General features: G+C 37.0%; 1 protein-coding gene across 4 annotated transcripts in view; it reads right to left on the minus strand.

Annotated features, from left to right (window-relative positions):
• The window catches only part of KNL1 (kinetochore scaffold 1), a 66,135-nt gene continuing 48,839 nt past the window's right edge, over positions 1-17,296 (minus strand). For all 4 annotated transcript variants that reach the window (XM_007180403.3, XM_057544177.1, XM_057544178.1 and 1 more), the window contains 12 exons: positions 15,581-15,671; positions 14,878-14,994; positions 13,615-13,702; positions 9,909-9,986; positions 9,698-9,737; positions 8,380-8,481; positions 7,823-7,923; positions 4,681-4,749; positions 3,901-4,010; positions 3,228-3,346; positions 2,400-2,522; positions 1-1,692 (listed from right to left, as the gene is read on the minus strand). In XM_007180403.3, the coding sequence (XP_007180465.2) occupies positions 1,593-1,692; positions 2,400-2,522; positions 3,228-3,346; positions 3,901-4,010; positions 4,681-4,749; positions 7,823-7,923; positions 8,380-8,481; positions 9,698-9,737; positions 9,909-9,986; positions 13,615-13,702; positions 14,878-14,994; positions 15,581-15,671 (1,138 nt within the window). In that variant the 3' untranslated portion in view covers positions 1-1,592. The remainder of the gene's footprint in view (positions 1,693-2,399; positions 2,523-3,227; positions 3,347-3,900; positions 4,011-4,680; positions 4,750-7,822; positions 7,924-8,379; positions 8,482-9,697; positions 9,738-9,908; positions 9,987-13,614; positions 13,703-14,877; positions 14,995-15,580; positions 15,672-17,296) is intronic.

Genomic DNA, 17,296 nt, shown 5'->3' on the forward strand with positions numbered 1-17,296 from the left:
ATTTCATATAATAAGCTCATTTTAATAGCACAAAAACTAATCTGCTTCCAATCAGTAGAGGAAAAACTTCCAAAGAATTTTATAAAAATAACCAATACTTTGAACAAATACAAAAGCAAATAACTAGGTAAATATTACAATTATGTACTCCAAGCCCAAGAAAGCAGAGACCATCATTACAAGCCAAATCATTCTGGGAACTGGTCATTCCAGGTTACCAAAATGCATAAAACAAAACTTCTATTTTTTAGCTTTACAGAAAAGAAATAACTCCAGTAAGAAAACTAATTTAAGTTTCATGAGAAATAGACCATATTGGTGACTTTAAGTTTTTCAAGGAGTTCACAGAAATAGGGAACATCTACATCTTGATTTTTATGGCAAATGAGTTTTATGTTGACTTTTGAAGCTTAAAAGACCAGTTGCTCTTTTGACAAAGTAGCTCCGAAGTAAAAGCCAATCAAGAGGGCAGATAACATTCGTGGGACCCATAGGTCTTTAACCCCATCCTAAAGTATAAAGCAAAATATTAAGACGAACTAGTTTAAAAATGCAAATATATTTTAGTTTAGGCTTCAATATAAGAGAAACAAAAATTATCATGATTAGGATTTGACTAAAGATTGGGTGAAGTTTTTTCATATTTGTCTATCTTACAGATAATACTGATCATTCAATATCAATGACGTGCTTATCTTTGTGTATGAGAAATGTATGGCTTCAAAAACCAATACTTATATTAAGTTCATTACTATTGCCAAAACTTGACAAACCTGTATTTTGGGTGTGATATTGTTTGAAGCTGGTTATTAAATAAAAGGAGACTGAGAATCTTGCTGTAAAGCATCCTTCAGAAAGATAGAAACTGCCCAGGCAGAAGGGTGTCTATACATCTTTTTGTATTTCTATATACATCTCCTTACTACCTCACAAACACAAGAACAATATTAATATATTTACATATATGTATTGGACCAAAAATGAATTAACTTTCCCTACAAAATTATATTTATTAGGAAAATACTAATAGACACTATTTAAAAGGCAAGGTCTTTGAGAAAAGACGGCAAGCATTCCAATAGCTGAGTGCTATTGCTTTCTCTTAATAACATCTCTGGAATGGAGCAAAAGGAGGATGAGTGGTTGGTAGATAGACATGACTACCCCAGAAATACCTGGTAGGCAGAAGCCAGCAACTAAAAATCATAGCCCAATATATGGAAAATGGCTAATGTTTTTGTCAGTGGTGACACCTCTTCTTATACTTAAAAGTTACTCCTTAGGGCTTGTACTAAAGCGGAGAGCACAACTTTAGTTAGGAGAAATTTTCCCTAAGTGTTCTACTACTTAAACCTTTGGTAGAAAGGTGAGTAACTTGACAGCAGGCTATTTGAGGCCTTTCATTATTCCTGACTCTAGAAATTTAAAAACCGTACAAATTAACTATAACATCATCAGAAGAAATTTTAGGCTTCTGTGACCTAAAGATGAAGATTAAACAGCAATGGAGACTCTGACATAATATTGTTATTTAGTGTACTGTGCTTGATTGTTACAACTGTAGTCCATGGGTCTACTGGTAGAAAGGGCAGTCAGTCCTGAAGCAGAACTTGGTAAATTTGCTTGACTACATTCTTTAGGTAGTTGTCTTCCAGTGGTGCTTTAGATAGAATGGCAGCGATTTCATCTTGGCTGGAAAGAACAAAAGGTTACTTAATTTTTCTGCAAACTTGTCTTAATTTCAGTGGAATTCATATTTTTGAGTACAGTTTCTGAGTCTGCTAGGAAGCACAAATAGGTATTTCTGGAAATAACTAGATTGTCCAGTTTAAACTGAGATTCCAAAAATAAGGCCTAAGAACCAATTCTGTATATAATTGTGAGGTATCTTGACTTAGCTGCTTTCTCTGGCTATAAATATCTGTTGGTGTTTGCTGATGGATTTGAGGTGGGCATATTCTAAACTCTGTCACTTTACAATCTGTCAGCAGTGTGTCAAAAAAGTCACAAAATATACAGTAGAAATGAAATATTTTTAGGTCTGTTTCCACAGACTAATTGAGAAAAGCACTACGACTGCACCATAAAAGTTGTTCAAATATGATCTGGGCTAAGCTTATGCAGGATTTTTATCCTTCTTGATTCCTGTTTAGGTAGGGGTGTTCAAAAAGTGGAGCAAGTATAAAAAAATAGACCAGCTGTCTCCAGCATCCACTGGAGATAGCAATGAAGGTCACTGACTTTAAAAGAACAAATTCTTCAAAATGAAGTCAGATAGAGGTGACATTTGGCTTTCACTATGGTCTATCCATTTTCTGACCACTTTGAGAGATTTTTCAAAAGATATAACAAAGGTAAAAAAGTAGTTGGGGGCCCTTTTCTGCTGGCCTTTTACTCACCCAATGTTTCCAAGGTGATTTTGAATAGAGAAAGGTAATGGGACAGATGGGTAATGGGCTGAGAGAGACAAAGTTATCTCAAACTTTGCAAATGCTGCTGAGCTGCAGAATAAAAGCCTCAATCTGTAAAAGACAAGATCCTCAATTAAAAATACAAAACAAAAATAGAATGAAACACAAATACATTTTCCTTTTATACTGGCATGAGAAACTTTGGTATACATCATTTCTTGTCCTTATCAAACAAATAGAGAGTAAAACAACTGCAACAAAGTGTTATTATGGTTGTATTTTCGTTAGTCATGAAACTTAATAAAATAAATTATTTTAATAAGTTTTCAACAAATTACTTACTGTTATAGATTGAGTTGTGTCCCCTAAAAATTCATGTGTTGAAGCCCTAATCCCCAGGACATCAGAATATGAACTAATTTGTAAATAGAGTCATTACAGATTTAATTAATTAAGATGAGGTCCTCCTGGAGTAGGGTGGGGGCCCCTAATCCAGAATGACTGGTGTCCTAATCAAGAGGGAACATTTGGACACAGACATGCACACAGGAAGAATGTCATGTGAAAATGAAAGGAGCTATTGGGATTATATATTTACAACCAAGGAATGCCAAAAGACTGCCAGCAAATCACCAGAAGTTAGGAGGGAGGCATGGAAAAGATTCTCTTTCACAGCCATCAGAAGGAACTGACCCTGCTGACACCTCAATCTTAGACTTTCAGCCTCCAGAGCTGTGAGACAATAAATTTCTGTTGTTTAAGCCACCCAGTTTGTAGTACTTTGTTATGGCAGCCCTAGGGAACTAACACACTTACTCAGTATTATTCACAGCTATGTTCATTAGGTTATAATTTGGTCCCCATCGCTTTAAAAACTCAATCTCCTCTCCAAGAAGTTTGCAATGGCTCACTACCAGTGAGATTTCTTGAAGCATCTGGGAAAAATAGGAAAAAAAAAAAAAAAAAAGAGAGTATGAAAACATTTCAGTGTTTAGTGGCTCTTTTATAAAGAACCCCCCAAAGTTAAACACTTTACTATATTTATCATTTCAGGATACACTATTACATATACAAAATTTCAGTTCTGCTGTTTGGGACAGTTAACATAATTTTCCTTTAATTTTTTTTTTTTTTAATAGCTACTTTATTTATTTATTTATTTATTTTTGGCTGTGTTGGGTCTTCGGTTCGTGCGAGGGCTTTCTCTGGTTACGGCAAGTGGGGGCCACTCTTCATCGCGGTGCGGGGACCGCTCTTCATCGCGGTGCGCGGGCCTTTCACTATCGCGGCCCCTCCCGTTGCGGGGCACAGGCTCCAGACGCGCAGGCTCAGTAATTGTGGCTCACAGGCCCAGCCGCTCCGTGGCATGTGGGATCTTCCCAGACCAGGGCTCGAACCCGTGTCCCCTGCACTAGCAGGCAGATTCTCAACCACTGCGCCACCAGGGAAGCCCCATAATTTTCCTTTAAATACTTCAATGGGAATTTACCTTGGGTACCTGATGCTGTGTTGTACATTTCTTCTTCCAGGATTGCTGTTGCTCAATGTACTGGAAAATAAGGTTATGAACTAAAAGGGAGGAAGGAGGAGCTTTATCCTCTGAGGAAGGGGAAAAAAAAATCAAAAGCAGGGTATTACTTATTATTCATATATTTTATATATATTTATAAACACAAGCTAGAAATATTAACTAGAAATACCTTCAAACTACTAGGTGTCTAAGTATCTTCTCCATTTTATTTTCAAACACATAAATCAACATATATAGTGAACATAAGACATTCTGATATAAACTCAAGCCTTTATCACATATAGACTAGAACTTAGTTAAAAGTATAGGCTTAAATGTAACATAACTGTGAGTTTAAATTCTGGCTTTCCTTACTACCTGAGTGATCCTAAACACAATATTTACTTCTTTTGAGCTGTAGTTCCCTAACTGTAAAATGGGGAGTAGTGTTGATGTAAGTAGTACACATGCCTGATACAGAGTAAGTAGTCATAATGGTAATTTGTAAATTATGGAAATAGCTATTATTAACCATTGTTCAAGATCTAGTAATAACTTTTTTAAAAAATTTCTTTTAAAACCCACCCAATATTTGGAACAATACCCAAGCAGTTTTAGGTCTAATACACATTTCTAAGAACAAATTATTATTATTGTTGGTGTTTATATTTAATTTAGTATGTAAAAGAGTTCTCAAGGAGCAATATACACTTGTAAATTTCCAACAAAGTCTTGTTGGTTTAAATGTTTTGAACTTACCATCTAACAGAGATTGAAAATTCAGGTCAACAATCTTCCTACAAGCCTTGTCCAGGAAATGGAGACCAACTAGGAAAAACCAACACAAGGATAGTACTTCTTTTTATTATCTGATTCAAAGCCACATATAACTCAGTGCTTTAGACTCCTCCTCTTTCTGGGTAGCAAGGTTTTTTTCATAGGCAGCTGAAGGTTTATCCTTGAATCATATTATTCTCTGTGTATGCAAAGTTTCCCATGAGAATGCTGAACTATATTAACTGGCAGGCCTTTAAATGACATTTAAGGTGTGGAACATTTTTGTAATTTATCAGGGCCTCCTCCTTCGATCCCTAACTTCTGTGTGAAGATAATATTATTTTCAGGAACCATATAAAGAAAATGACTATGACCTCCCCAGACCTACTATCTTTGTAACAATACAGTGAAAATCATGTATGCTTTCAGCATTATAGTAATGAATTTTAGGTAGCCAGGAGAGCTGATTGCTCTTCCAGACAGCAGAGTTATCTCCTGTATCTCAAACTCTGATTCTTTTCACTTTGTTGATTATTTTCTATGTATTAGGCACCGTGGATATGATAGTGAGACAAACAGACATGATCAGTCTATGCTCTAAAGAAGCTTACAACTCAGGGGGACACACAGATAATTGTACTAATAAACATACCAAGAACTACAAACTATAATAAGCTCAATTAAGAAAACTGCAGGAAGCAATGATAACACATACCAGGAGGGCAAGTAGTGGAGGGAATGAGTAAAGGAGAGTCAGGGAAAACTTTCCTGAGAAAGTGATAATTTAGCTGAGCTCTTAAGGACTATTAGTAGACATTTAGTTAGTGAAGAGGAGGTGCTACGGTCTGAAATTCATAGGCTGAAATCCTAATGCCCAGTGTGATAGTGTTAGGAGATGGGACCTTTGGGAGTTGCTTAGATCATGAGGGTGGAGCCCTCAGAAATGGGATTAGTGCTCTTACAACAGAGACCCTGGAGAGCTAACTAGGCCTTCAGTCATGTGAGGATACAATGAAAAGTCTGCAACCTGGAAGAGGGCCCTTGCCTGACTCTGCTGGCATCCTTATCTTGGACTTCTAGCCTCCAGAACTGGACTTCCAGCCTCCAGTAGTTGTTTATAAGCTACTCAGTTTATGGTATTTTAAAAATGGCAGCCCAGAAGGACTAAGACAGGGGAAAGAGCTTCTAGGCATAAGAAACATCAGTATGAATGTCCTGAGGTAGAATGGAATATGACTGAGCATGAAAGACCATGATCTTTTAAGGAAATGAAAGAAATCCATTGTGGCTGACGTGCAGAGAACAGTGTAAAATGAGGCAGGAAAAGGAGGAAAAATTCAATTCATGCAGGGCCTTCCAGGCTATATTAGTATTTTGATCATTAGTCTAAGAGTAGGAGGTGCATGATAAAATTTTAAACAATCACTATTTTTTAAATTTTATTTTATTTATTTTTATTTTTTGCTGTGTTGTGTCTTTGTTGCTGCACGTGGGCTTTCTCTAGTTGTGGCGAGCAGGGGCTACTCTTTGTTGTGGTACACAGGCATCTCATCGCGGTGACTTCTCTTGTTGCGGAGCATGGGCTCTAGGCACATGGGCTTCAGTAGTTGTGGCTCACGGGCTCTAGAGCGCAGGCTCAGTAGTTGTGGCGCACGGGCTTAGTTGCTCTGCGGCATGTGGGATCTTCCCGGACCAGGGCCCGAACCCGTGTCCCATGCATTGGCAGGCAGATTCCTAACCACTGCGCCACCAGGGAAGCCCAACAATCACTATTGCTACAGGAAGGAGAAAGAATTGGAGAGGAAAAGGAAAAGATCCAGAAAGACCACCTATAGTGTTACTGTAGTCATTTAGATTAGGGATGACTATTGACAGAAGAGACACAAAAAAGCAGATGAATATTAAATTAAAATCAATAAGTCTTGTTCATGATTTAGATATGCCTGGTGAGGAAGAAAGAGGTATAGGGACTTCCCTGGTGGTGCAGTGGTTAAGAATCCGCCTGCCAATGAAAGGGACAAGGGTTTGAGCCCTGGTCCGGGAAGATCCCACATGCCGCGGGGCAACTAAGCCCATGCGCCACAACTACTGAGCCTGCGCTCTAGAGCCCGCAAGCCACAGCTACTGAGCCTGCGTGCCACAACTACTGAAGCCCACGCGCCTAGAGCCCGTGCTCCGCAACAAGAGAAGCCACCGCATGCAATAAGAAGCCCACGCACCACATCGAAGAGTAGCCCCCACTCGCCGCAACTGGAGAAAGCCCGCGCGCAGCAACGAAGACCCAACGCAGCCAAAAATAAAGAAAAATAAAGAAAGAAGTATAGAGTGATTCCTAAGTTTTAATTTTGAACCTGAACAGAAGTTGATGGTATTCACTTAGAAAAATAACTTTTTTGGGGGGACCACACCATGCGGCTTGCGGGATCTTAGTTCCTCAACCTGGGATTGAACCCGGGGCATAGTAGTGAAAGCTCCGAGTCCTAACCACTGGACTGCCAGGGAATTCCCAGGAACTTTTAAGGAGAATTGGGCTTGGAGGCTGGGAGATTATAAAGATCCTAAGTTTCAATTTGGCCATGATCACCCAGGGTTGGCCATGCTGAAGCTATCTGTTTCAAGAGAAAAGATCTAAAGATACTGACAGGAGATTTTAACAAAATAGCTAGGACTCTGTTAAGTTACCATATAGTGATGTCTACCTACTTTGATAAACCTACCAATACACACAGAATTTCCAGTTAGCTTTTTAGGTTAACTTATATACAAAAATCAACCAGTCAAGAATCATCAGCCATTAGAGTAAATTCTCCATCACAAAAGACAGATGGAAAAAAGGAACTCAGAGTAAACAGATGTGAATAGCATGTTGATCCATTATTTTGGATAGGCAAAATTTCTATCTAATGTAATTTGACAAAGGGCAACTTTCACTAGCTGAATTTTTATTTTATTTTTTATTTAATAAAATAAAATTCTATTATCACTAAAGTGATTGCCTCTTTTAAGATTTTCAGCAGTGCTTTTATTATGTCAATAGTTATTATATTAAAATAGAGATATGAATCTTTAGTAAGTTTAGCCATACATTTATGTGCAGGGGAATTATCTTATTCTTGCTACTCACCTAGTGGCTCTCCAAAGGTGATGGTGAGTTCTACTGTGTCATAAAGAAAGGTGAATATAGCTTGATCATCACTCCACTCAATGACATCCCATTCAGACAAGCTGAAGAGAGAATAAACAAGACAAAAAAAACCACTTTTTGAGATAAAAGAAAAGAGTTAACTTCTTATACCAGCTGAATAGTACCATAAGCAGCTGCTGGAGTTTTCTACTGGCTTGGGAGACAATCATTATTTTAATTCCAATATTGTGAATATACAAACTTACGCTTTTAAAAGAAATAAGAATGGACTCAATCTTGAGTTGCATATCAGAGAAAAACCAAGTCTAGGCAATATAAAATATTAAATATTTTAAAATTATAATTCCATAGCTCTCCCACCTTGTATACTTTCAGCTTAGTGTTGAATATATTAACTCTTTTTTTTGAGAATGCATTGTATTATAGGTTAAAAACAGTGATACACATTACAAACACATGTCAACTGCACTAGTGGATTTAGACAACCATTTAGGTACAGGATAAAACACAAATTAATGCCACCTACTTTTCCTTACCTCAAATGATCCAGTAGCTCTTCAGTTCTATTTGTTTGTTTTTGCACAAAGTCTATTTGAGCAAGGGTCTGCTTTTTCTGTACCTCCAGCTCTAAGAGATTTCTGCAAATCAAACCAGGTATTTAGAGAAAGATAAGGCCACTGTTAGAGAATTCAGACTTCATTAAAAGTTTATGACAAAAAGTCATGTGCTAAATGGCTCCCCAGTGAGGTGTATGACATCCATTTTGCATTCTTAGTTGTTGTTTTTTTTTTTTAATAAGCATTAAACTAGAAGTTTGGGTCTAATTAAGAAAGGCCTAAATCAATGGCTCTCAAATTGGGATCCATGAAGATATTCTTAGGGGTTCACATGTTCTTTAAGATTATTATTAAGATTTACATTTTCATTTTGATGTTAAAAATGTAAGCATAATGTAGATCGTAAGAATGCCCACCTTGGGACTTCCCTGGTGGCGCAGTGGTTAAGAATCCACCTGCCAATGCAGGGGACATGGATTCAAGCCCTGGTCCAGGAAGATCCCACATGCCTCGGAGCAACTAAGCCCGTGTGCCACGACTATTGAGCCTGCACTCTAGAGCCCGCTCTCCACAACGACTGAAGCCCGCTCTCCACAAGAGAAGCCACCACAATGAGAAGCCTGCACACCACAACAAAGAGTAGCCCCCGCTCACTGCAACTAGATAAAGCCCGCACGCAGCAACAAAGACCCAATGCGGCCATAGATAAATAAATGATTTAAAAAAAAAAAAAAGAATGCCCACCTTAAAGCTGAGACATGACATAATTTCGGTGCCTGCGTTTGGTTTTGTTTAGTTTATTAGAGCTAAATAGAACTTATAATTTGTTAGTCATTTTGCTAGCATCAATTTATTTTTAGCCAAATATTGATATTATCACCTGTCAAATTTACATTTTCAATTGGAATTTTTTTGGTTTTGCCATTATTTGTATTTGATTTCTTTTAGTCTTACAGTTAAATAAGATCCAGAGTATAAGAAACACATACCTCATTTTATATTTATTTATATTTAAGTGCCATATAAAAGCAGTTTAATGCTAGATTTTCTTTAATAGGATCCTGATATTTTACAAGCTTGAGAACTACTGCCTTGGATTAATGCTCTGTAAACAATAAATGCTTAGAAAATACTATTGACTAAGATGGCCTCCAAGGTCAAGTTCAAAATACAGTAGAAGCCCTGACTCAGCCTTAGTCAATACTCATGTCCTCAATCTTGTCAGTTTCTGGAGGTAGGAAGTCACTTAGCCATGTGAAGTTTAGCATATTTTCTAACACTCAAACAGAAGACTAACCTTTGAAGCTTTTCTTCTTCAGTTTTCAGCTGTTCCAGTTCTTTGAAAAGAAAAACAAAACAAATCTATCAGAATGTACACATTAAAATATTGGTACAAAAATCATCTGTTTTATTGAAAAGTCTATCTCACTAATCTTACCTAAATAAATAAATAAACTCAGAACAGGGGATTTTTTCTCCCCATTTATCTCCTTAATTAATTCACTTACCTTTCTCTGCAGCCTTCATTTCAGAATCCCACTCTTCCACAGGATTGTCTTTCTGTTCATCCTCCAAATTCTTAGTTTCTAAAGTAGACAACATGCATTAGAATAACTCAGTCAAAAATAAACAACCAGAGATGAAAAGAATAGATGGTCCCCAAATGAAGTGTTAAGAATATTTCACATTCATCTTTCCCCACCTTTCCTTGCCAAAAAAGCACTGAGCTATAATAATAATTTCATACGAAGACTTGCTTCTAGTGGCAGACAAGTGAACTTTGAGCCATATGTCAATGATCTCCAATAGCAGCTTCTTAGGGGACACTCTGAGATGGAAACTGTTTATATATAATTTGCATATATTAAAGTTATTGTTAGGAAACCCCATGGACTAAGCAGGAACAGATACACATATACAGATGCACATACACAAATTTACATTTTTAAATTTAATTTGTTTCTGAAACCTTGGAAACATCCTTAAAAGCCTTCTCTCTCCCCACATCCAAACCCAAATTTAGATTTTTACCTCAAAAATATTTTCTGAATCCACTTTTATCCTTTGCCACCACCAGCTTCCCTTAATATAAGCTATTGTCCTTTCTTAACCATACCAGTCCAATAACTACTTAACTTCTTATAATTACTCTTAATCTATTCAAATCCAGTATCTACACTGCAGCCAGTACTTAACACTCTTCAAATGCCTATTCACTGTTCTTAGAAAAACTCAAAACTCCTTAAGAGGCCCTCCTTGGCCTGGCCCCTAAAACTGACATCTCCAGCTTCATCTCAGACTGTGTTCCCTTTTGCTCTTTCTATTCTAGTCACATTGGCCTTATTTCAGACCCTTGTACTTGGTATATTCTTTCCCATAGAAGGGCTTCTGCCTGTGCTATTCATATTGAATAGTCGGCTCTCCCCTCCCTTCTCACTTTAACTCCTACTTATTCTTCAGATCTTGACTTAAATGCCACTTCCTCAGAGGGAAGCCTCTCCTGACCTGACTAGGTCAGATTTCTGTTTCAGGAACTTATAGCACCATGGAACCACTCTTCCATAGCAGTTACCATAAAACTATTTAATTCTTATAATCTTTTCTCAGTATTGTAATAGCAACTTGTCAAATCCAAGCATATTTGAATGTGATCTCCCATGATTTGCAACTGAAATAGTATTGTGGTTCTGTATATTATGTTAAAAAATTAAAGCATGGAAACCTTTCTTTGCGTATAAATGTTTGAATTAAAAGAAAGTAATGGGGGACTTCCCCGGTGGTCCAGTGGTTAAGAATCTGCCTTCCAATGCAGAGGACGTGGGTTTGATCCCTGGTCAGGGAACTAAGATCCCACATGCCGCGGGGCAACTAAGCCTGCACGCCATAACTAGAGAGAAGCTCACACGCTGCAACGAAAGACCCTGCATGCTGCAACAAAGATCCTGTGTGCCGCAACTAAGACCCGACACAGCCAAATAAATAAATAAATATTTTAAAAAAAAAGAAGAAAGTAATGGAAGTATTGATAAACGAAGAAAAAAAAAAAAAAGCTCCATGAAGGCATAAAGTTTGTTTTTAATCACCATAGTATTCTTAGCACCGAGCACTATACAAGGCACATAACAGGTACTCAGTAATTTGCTCAAGGAATAATGAAGAAAGAAATAGGGAGCCATTCAGTGGTACCTAGAAAAAGAGTGTGGTTGTTGGTATTTTTAAAGATAAGAGAGAGGTGAACATATCCATTGGAGGAGGCAGAGAGGTTGAATACACAACAGATAAGGGAAAATCAGTGCTATAAGATTCCTGAGAAGACAAGAGGGGCTGCAATTCAAAGTTTAGGTGGAAACATTGATCTTAGGGAAAAGGAAGGATGAAAGAATTGATACAAATATATAAAAGTTTGGTTTGTTTGGTAGCAGAAAGTTTAGAAGTTCTGGCCCTAATAGCTTCTATTTTTTTTCATGAAGTAAAAAAGCAAAATAATGAACAAAGGGGTGGTACAGTTTAAGACTATGAAATTCATATACTTATCAATTCAATGCAGAAAACATGTATTAGGCACTTATTCTGTGCAAAGCATAGTGCTAAGAACTTTGAAGGATATGAAGAAAAATAAAAGCTGATCTTTGCCCCTATGGAGCTTCCCATTTACTTAGGAAAATAAACTATACAAAAGTAACCATAATTACAAGTATGTATGATAGGTAATATAAGAGGTACTAACAAAATAGCCATGGTAGCTCAAGGAAGATAGAGAACATGTCCTTTGGTAAAAATAGAGGGAGAATGCATTAGGCAAAGACAAAGTGGCAGGACTGCACAGAAATCACAAAATTTGGTTGGAATTTAGGATGTATAAGGGAATAATAGTAAAATCATATAAGAAAGGAATATCTGAAAATGATTGTAGAGATTGTTAAATGTCAAGATCAGGAGTTTGGACTTTATGTTGTAATAAATGGAAAGGCAGAAAAGTTTTCAGAGAAGTAACATAATGAAAACTGTCTTTCATAATCATTAATCTGGCAGCAATGTGCACGTTGGACAGGAAAGAGATAGAATGAAATTAAGAGTGTAGAAAGATTAGTTAGAAGACTTGAAATAGCACATGTCAGAATTAATGACAGCCTTAATGGGAATGGGAAAGAACACAGGGGATACTGAAGAAGCAGATATGACAGGACTTGATAAGAGAGACTAAAAGACAATAAAATTTCGAGCCTTTTACAATTTATAAGAATGGTGATGCCGTTAGAGATGAGAAAGAGAACTTGTTTATAGAGAGAACAAGTTTTCAGATTTTATTTTGGAAAGGGAAGACAATAAATTCCATTTTTTCACATAATGTTTGAGGTGCTTAAGGACTTTTGCCGAGAGGTTCAGCAAGACGCTGGAAACATTAAGTCTGGAACTCAAGAGAAAGAGGCTAAAGATGCCCTCACCCAAAATGATTATAAGCCACTTAAAGGCAAAAATCTGTGTATATCTTTTTTCTGATGCTAAGCACAGTATCTGGCATGTAGTAGGTGCTCAACAAATGCTTGATGAATTTCACTGAATTTGGGAATTATTCATATAACATAATTGTTAAGGAAGATGAAAGCATTAGGGGAAAGAATACAGAAATGAGTGGATGATAAAATCTAAATGCCTACACAAGAGGTTAGAGAAGGGACAACAGAGGAGCTAAATGGAACAGCTAGGAGAAAAGAATAGGGTCAGGGTAGTGCAGTATCATAGAGTTCAGGGAAAAGAAAGTTTCAGGAAGAAAAGAATAATCAGCTGTGTCAAATGATGAAAGACATCTAGATGGCTAAGGACTGAGAGCTACCAAATTTGATGATTATGGGAAATTTTGTGATCTTTGAGAGAGTAGTTTCAAGATAATACTAACAAGTCGGGATCATGAGAGATCAAACTGAAAGGATAGATAATTTTCAAACAGAGGTAAATTCATTTATTAAAACAACAACAACAACACAATATCACAGTCTAGGTTATGAAGAGCTTCCCAAAGAGACTTATTATCTTGGGCATTTCTTGTTGATTGTGTTATGAATGACCACAGTAAAGGAGCTTTAATTTGCTCTAATTTAATGTCTCAATCTGCTAATACAAGGCTTCAGCATAGTGCTACCAGCAATGTGTACTGTAGGGAAGCATTTAGATACAACTAAATTTTCTTTTGGAAAAGTATTCAAGATACTTTACCTATTTCCACCTCAGTGAGACAGTTATCAATCTTCTGAAGTATGCTGTCCATCTCATCTATCCTTGTCTGAAGCTTCTCCCTCTTGTTCTAAACACACAATATCATAGACTGTCAAGTTAAAACTCAAACAAAACATTATAACATTATAAATGGTTCAAACTGCTAACATAACTGCTGTGTCTAAGTCATGAACAGGCAAATCTTAAAACAAAGATCAAAACTTCAAGTCTGGTCTTAAAAATTTTTTTTTAAAGCATACATAACAGATTAATATAAGTTCATATTTTGTACTTTATTTTAGCATTTCCATGTAATAAAAGATGTTAATATATATTACTTAAAAAGAGTTCATGGGGGCTTCCCTGGTGGCGCAGTGGTTGAGAGTCTGCTTGCCAATGCAGGGGACACGGGTTCGAGCCCTGGTCCGGGAAGATCCCACATGCCGTGGAGCAACTAAGCTCGTGCGCCACAATTACTGAGCCTGCGCGTCTGGAGCCTGTGCTCCGCAACAACAGAGGCCGCGATAGAGAGAGGCCCGCGCACCGCGATGAAGAGGGGCCCCCGCTTGCCTCAGCTAGAGAAAGCCCTCGCACAGAAACGAAGACCCAACACAGCCAAAAATAAATAAATAAATAAATTAAAAAAAAAAAAAAAAAAGAGTTCATGAAAAATGTTCTATGGTCAAATAAATTTGGGAAACACTGGTCAAATAGAATTATAGCACTTTTTTCTTTTTAGACTAAAAAAATATATATATATATATATTTCTGACCTTAGACTTTAATATGCTAGTTATTATATTCCTCCAAAAGGGGGACACTGCATGTAACATTTCCCAGACTTATTTGTCAATGGAAAGTTTTTTTATGCAAGACCTTTCTTAAAGGATGATCATTTTGGGAAATGCTACTTTAAACACATGCACACACAAACACAGCTGAGTATGGACTATGAGGAAGACAATACTACAGCACAGTCCTTAGCAATGGAAGATCAGAATCCTGTATTGTTTTATTTCAGTATGTATAATGAATAACAAATTTGAGATGACACATAGGCACATATTAGTAAATATATTCTAGAATTACTCAAGATGCCAGGATTTACTACTTTCAATAAATTGAACCCCACCTCTTATGAACAATTTTAAGTTTTTGCTCAGCTCTCATTCACATGTCTCCTAAGGAACATGCTTCGTATTCCATAACCACTATAAAGTAATTTTAATAGATCTTTCTAAGCTCTTAACTGTCTCAAATTACCTGAGCCGACTGTACCAGCTTGCTGTACAGGGACACTTTTCCTTGGTGAGTGAAGACTTTAGTCATCTTGGTAAAACGCGATTTTATTTTGTTCAGGTAAATTCCAAAGGCCTTCAGCTGTAAGGGAAAGTCAAAGATTACACTGCACTCAAACAAATGAGTTAGAGAAGGCAAATAGTCTGGGAAGGCTGGTTCAGCTGCTACCTGCTAAGCTTTGCCCATCCTAGACTCTGATTCCTAAGGCTTCTCATTTGCAAATTTAATACCATTTAATAGTTTAAGTCCAGAACTAAAGATTTCAATTTTGATTCCTACTTTTAATTCACTTATATTACAAATTAGAAAACGACCAGCTCTTAGTTAATAAAATTCTTTAATTAGGGCAAATATAAAATGAGTTGCTTATTATTTAATTAATTAAAGTAAATCTCTTCCCCATCTTAATCTAAGTGAAAAGCAAACAAGGAGGGAACTCTAAATAAATTTCAAATATATTTCATATATTAAATTGATCACTTAAGGTTTGAAAAGATTATATATTAATAATCATTCATGTATAATAAAATCTTGTTTACATATTATATCTGAGAAGTAAATTTTAAAGAACTCATCACTAATTATCAAGTAACAGGTACTAATTTCACAATAAACATTTTTCAAAATGTCTATACTGATTCCCATTCAGAAAATGAGACAAAAGTACCTCCTCATCAGAGTAGTGTCTCACTTTTTCCCATAGGTTCCTATTTACATCAGTGAACAGTTTATCTTGGTTCAGTGCAGAAAGCTTTAATCTAAAATATAGAAAAGTTAATTAGCACGGAGTTCAGAAGTCAGCTAGAATGAATCAGCTCAGATCTACAGGCATACTTAATTTTTCCTAGTTCTTTTCTACATAAAGAGCGGAATTCACTCAGGAACAGCGGCCAGCCTGATTATTTCAACACTTGTTGAACAGTTCAAGAATGTTATGATTCAAAAAAACTTCCGTCCCAGGGCTTCCCTGGTGGCGCAGCGGTTGAGAATCTGCCTGCCAATGTAGGGGACACGGGTTCAAGCCCTGGTCTGGGAAGATCCCACATGCTGCGGAGCAACTAGGCCCGTGAGCCACAACTACTGAGCCTGCGCGTCTGCAGCCTGTGCTCCGCAGCAAGAGAGGCCGCGATAGTGAGAGGCCCGCGCATCGCGATGAAGAGTGGCCCCCGCTTGCCGCAACTATAGAAAGCCCTCGCACAGAAACGAAGACCCAACACAGCCAAAAAGAAAAAATAATAAATAAATAAAAGAAAAGGAAATATCTCACTGACATGTATAAAAAAAAAAAAAAAATTCCCTCCCAAATAGATTTCTCATCTCAATGCATCAACTTGTTCCAAAATGAAAATATGTCACTTATAGAGAATCCTTAAAGCTTGTGAATGCATTATTGTTGTGAAGTTGTAGTTATTATTTTTTGTTATTTATTTATTTATTTATGGCTGTATTGGGTCTTCGTTGCTGTGCGCGGGCTTTCTCTAGTTGCGGTGAGCGTGGGCTACTCTTCGTTGCGGTGTGCAGGCTTCTTATTGTCGTGGCTTCTCTTGTGGCGGAGCATGGGCTCTAGGCGTGCAGGCTTCAGTAGTTGTGGCACGTGGGCTTCCATAGTTGTGCTGCACGGGCTTAGTTGCTCCGCGGCATGTGGAATCTTCCCGGGCCTGGGCTCGAACCCGTGTCCCTTGCATTGGCAGGCAGATTCTTAACCACTGCGCCACCAGGGAAGCCCCGTAGCTATTATTTTAAGTAAAGGTTTCCAATTCAGTTCGGTCTTATCTCACCTTTATAGAATACCATTAATAAAAGCAGCAAAGTCATATATTAGTTTCTTGTTAATAAGTAGAGGAAATACATTTTTATCAGAGTTAGAAGATAATATATACAGGCACATAGGTGCAAAATCAAACAGTAGAGCACATCTAAACAGACTTTTCATTGTATACAAGATCTGCCTACTTCATTCAAAACAAAACATTCTCAGACAAATCCTGAGACACCCAACTCTTTTAAACAACATGAAGATAAGAAACTTGTCTTGTTCAGTGATGAACCCTAGGACTTAGTACAGTGCCTGGCACATAGTAGGTGCTTGATACATATTTCTTGAATGAACGAGCCAGAAATCAGGCAAATCTGCAGTACTATAATTTAACAGCATCTTAAACTTCTAGTTTTAAAACTACATAATTCCCTTTAATTATTTTTACTTATTGAGGTAACTAGTTTATAACATTATATAAATTTTATGTGTAAATTATATTTTGACATCTATGTACTCTACAGTGTGCTCATCACCAAAAGTTTTAAAACTACACGATTCTTAAAAGATTATTTCATTTCTTTTCTATTTCTTAGATTGGTTCAAATTTAGTTTGACAGTTCTAGA

Source organism: Balaenoptera acutorostrata, chromosome 3 (assembly GCF_949987535.1).
Source record: "Balaenoptera acutorostrata chromosome 3, mBalAcu1.1, whole genome shotgun sequence".
In the NCBI taxonomy this organism is placed as follows: domain Eukaryota; kingdom Metazoa; phylum Chordata; class Mammalia; order Artiodactyla; family Balaenopteridae; genus Balaenoptera; species Balaenoptera acutorostrata.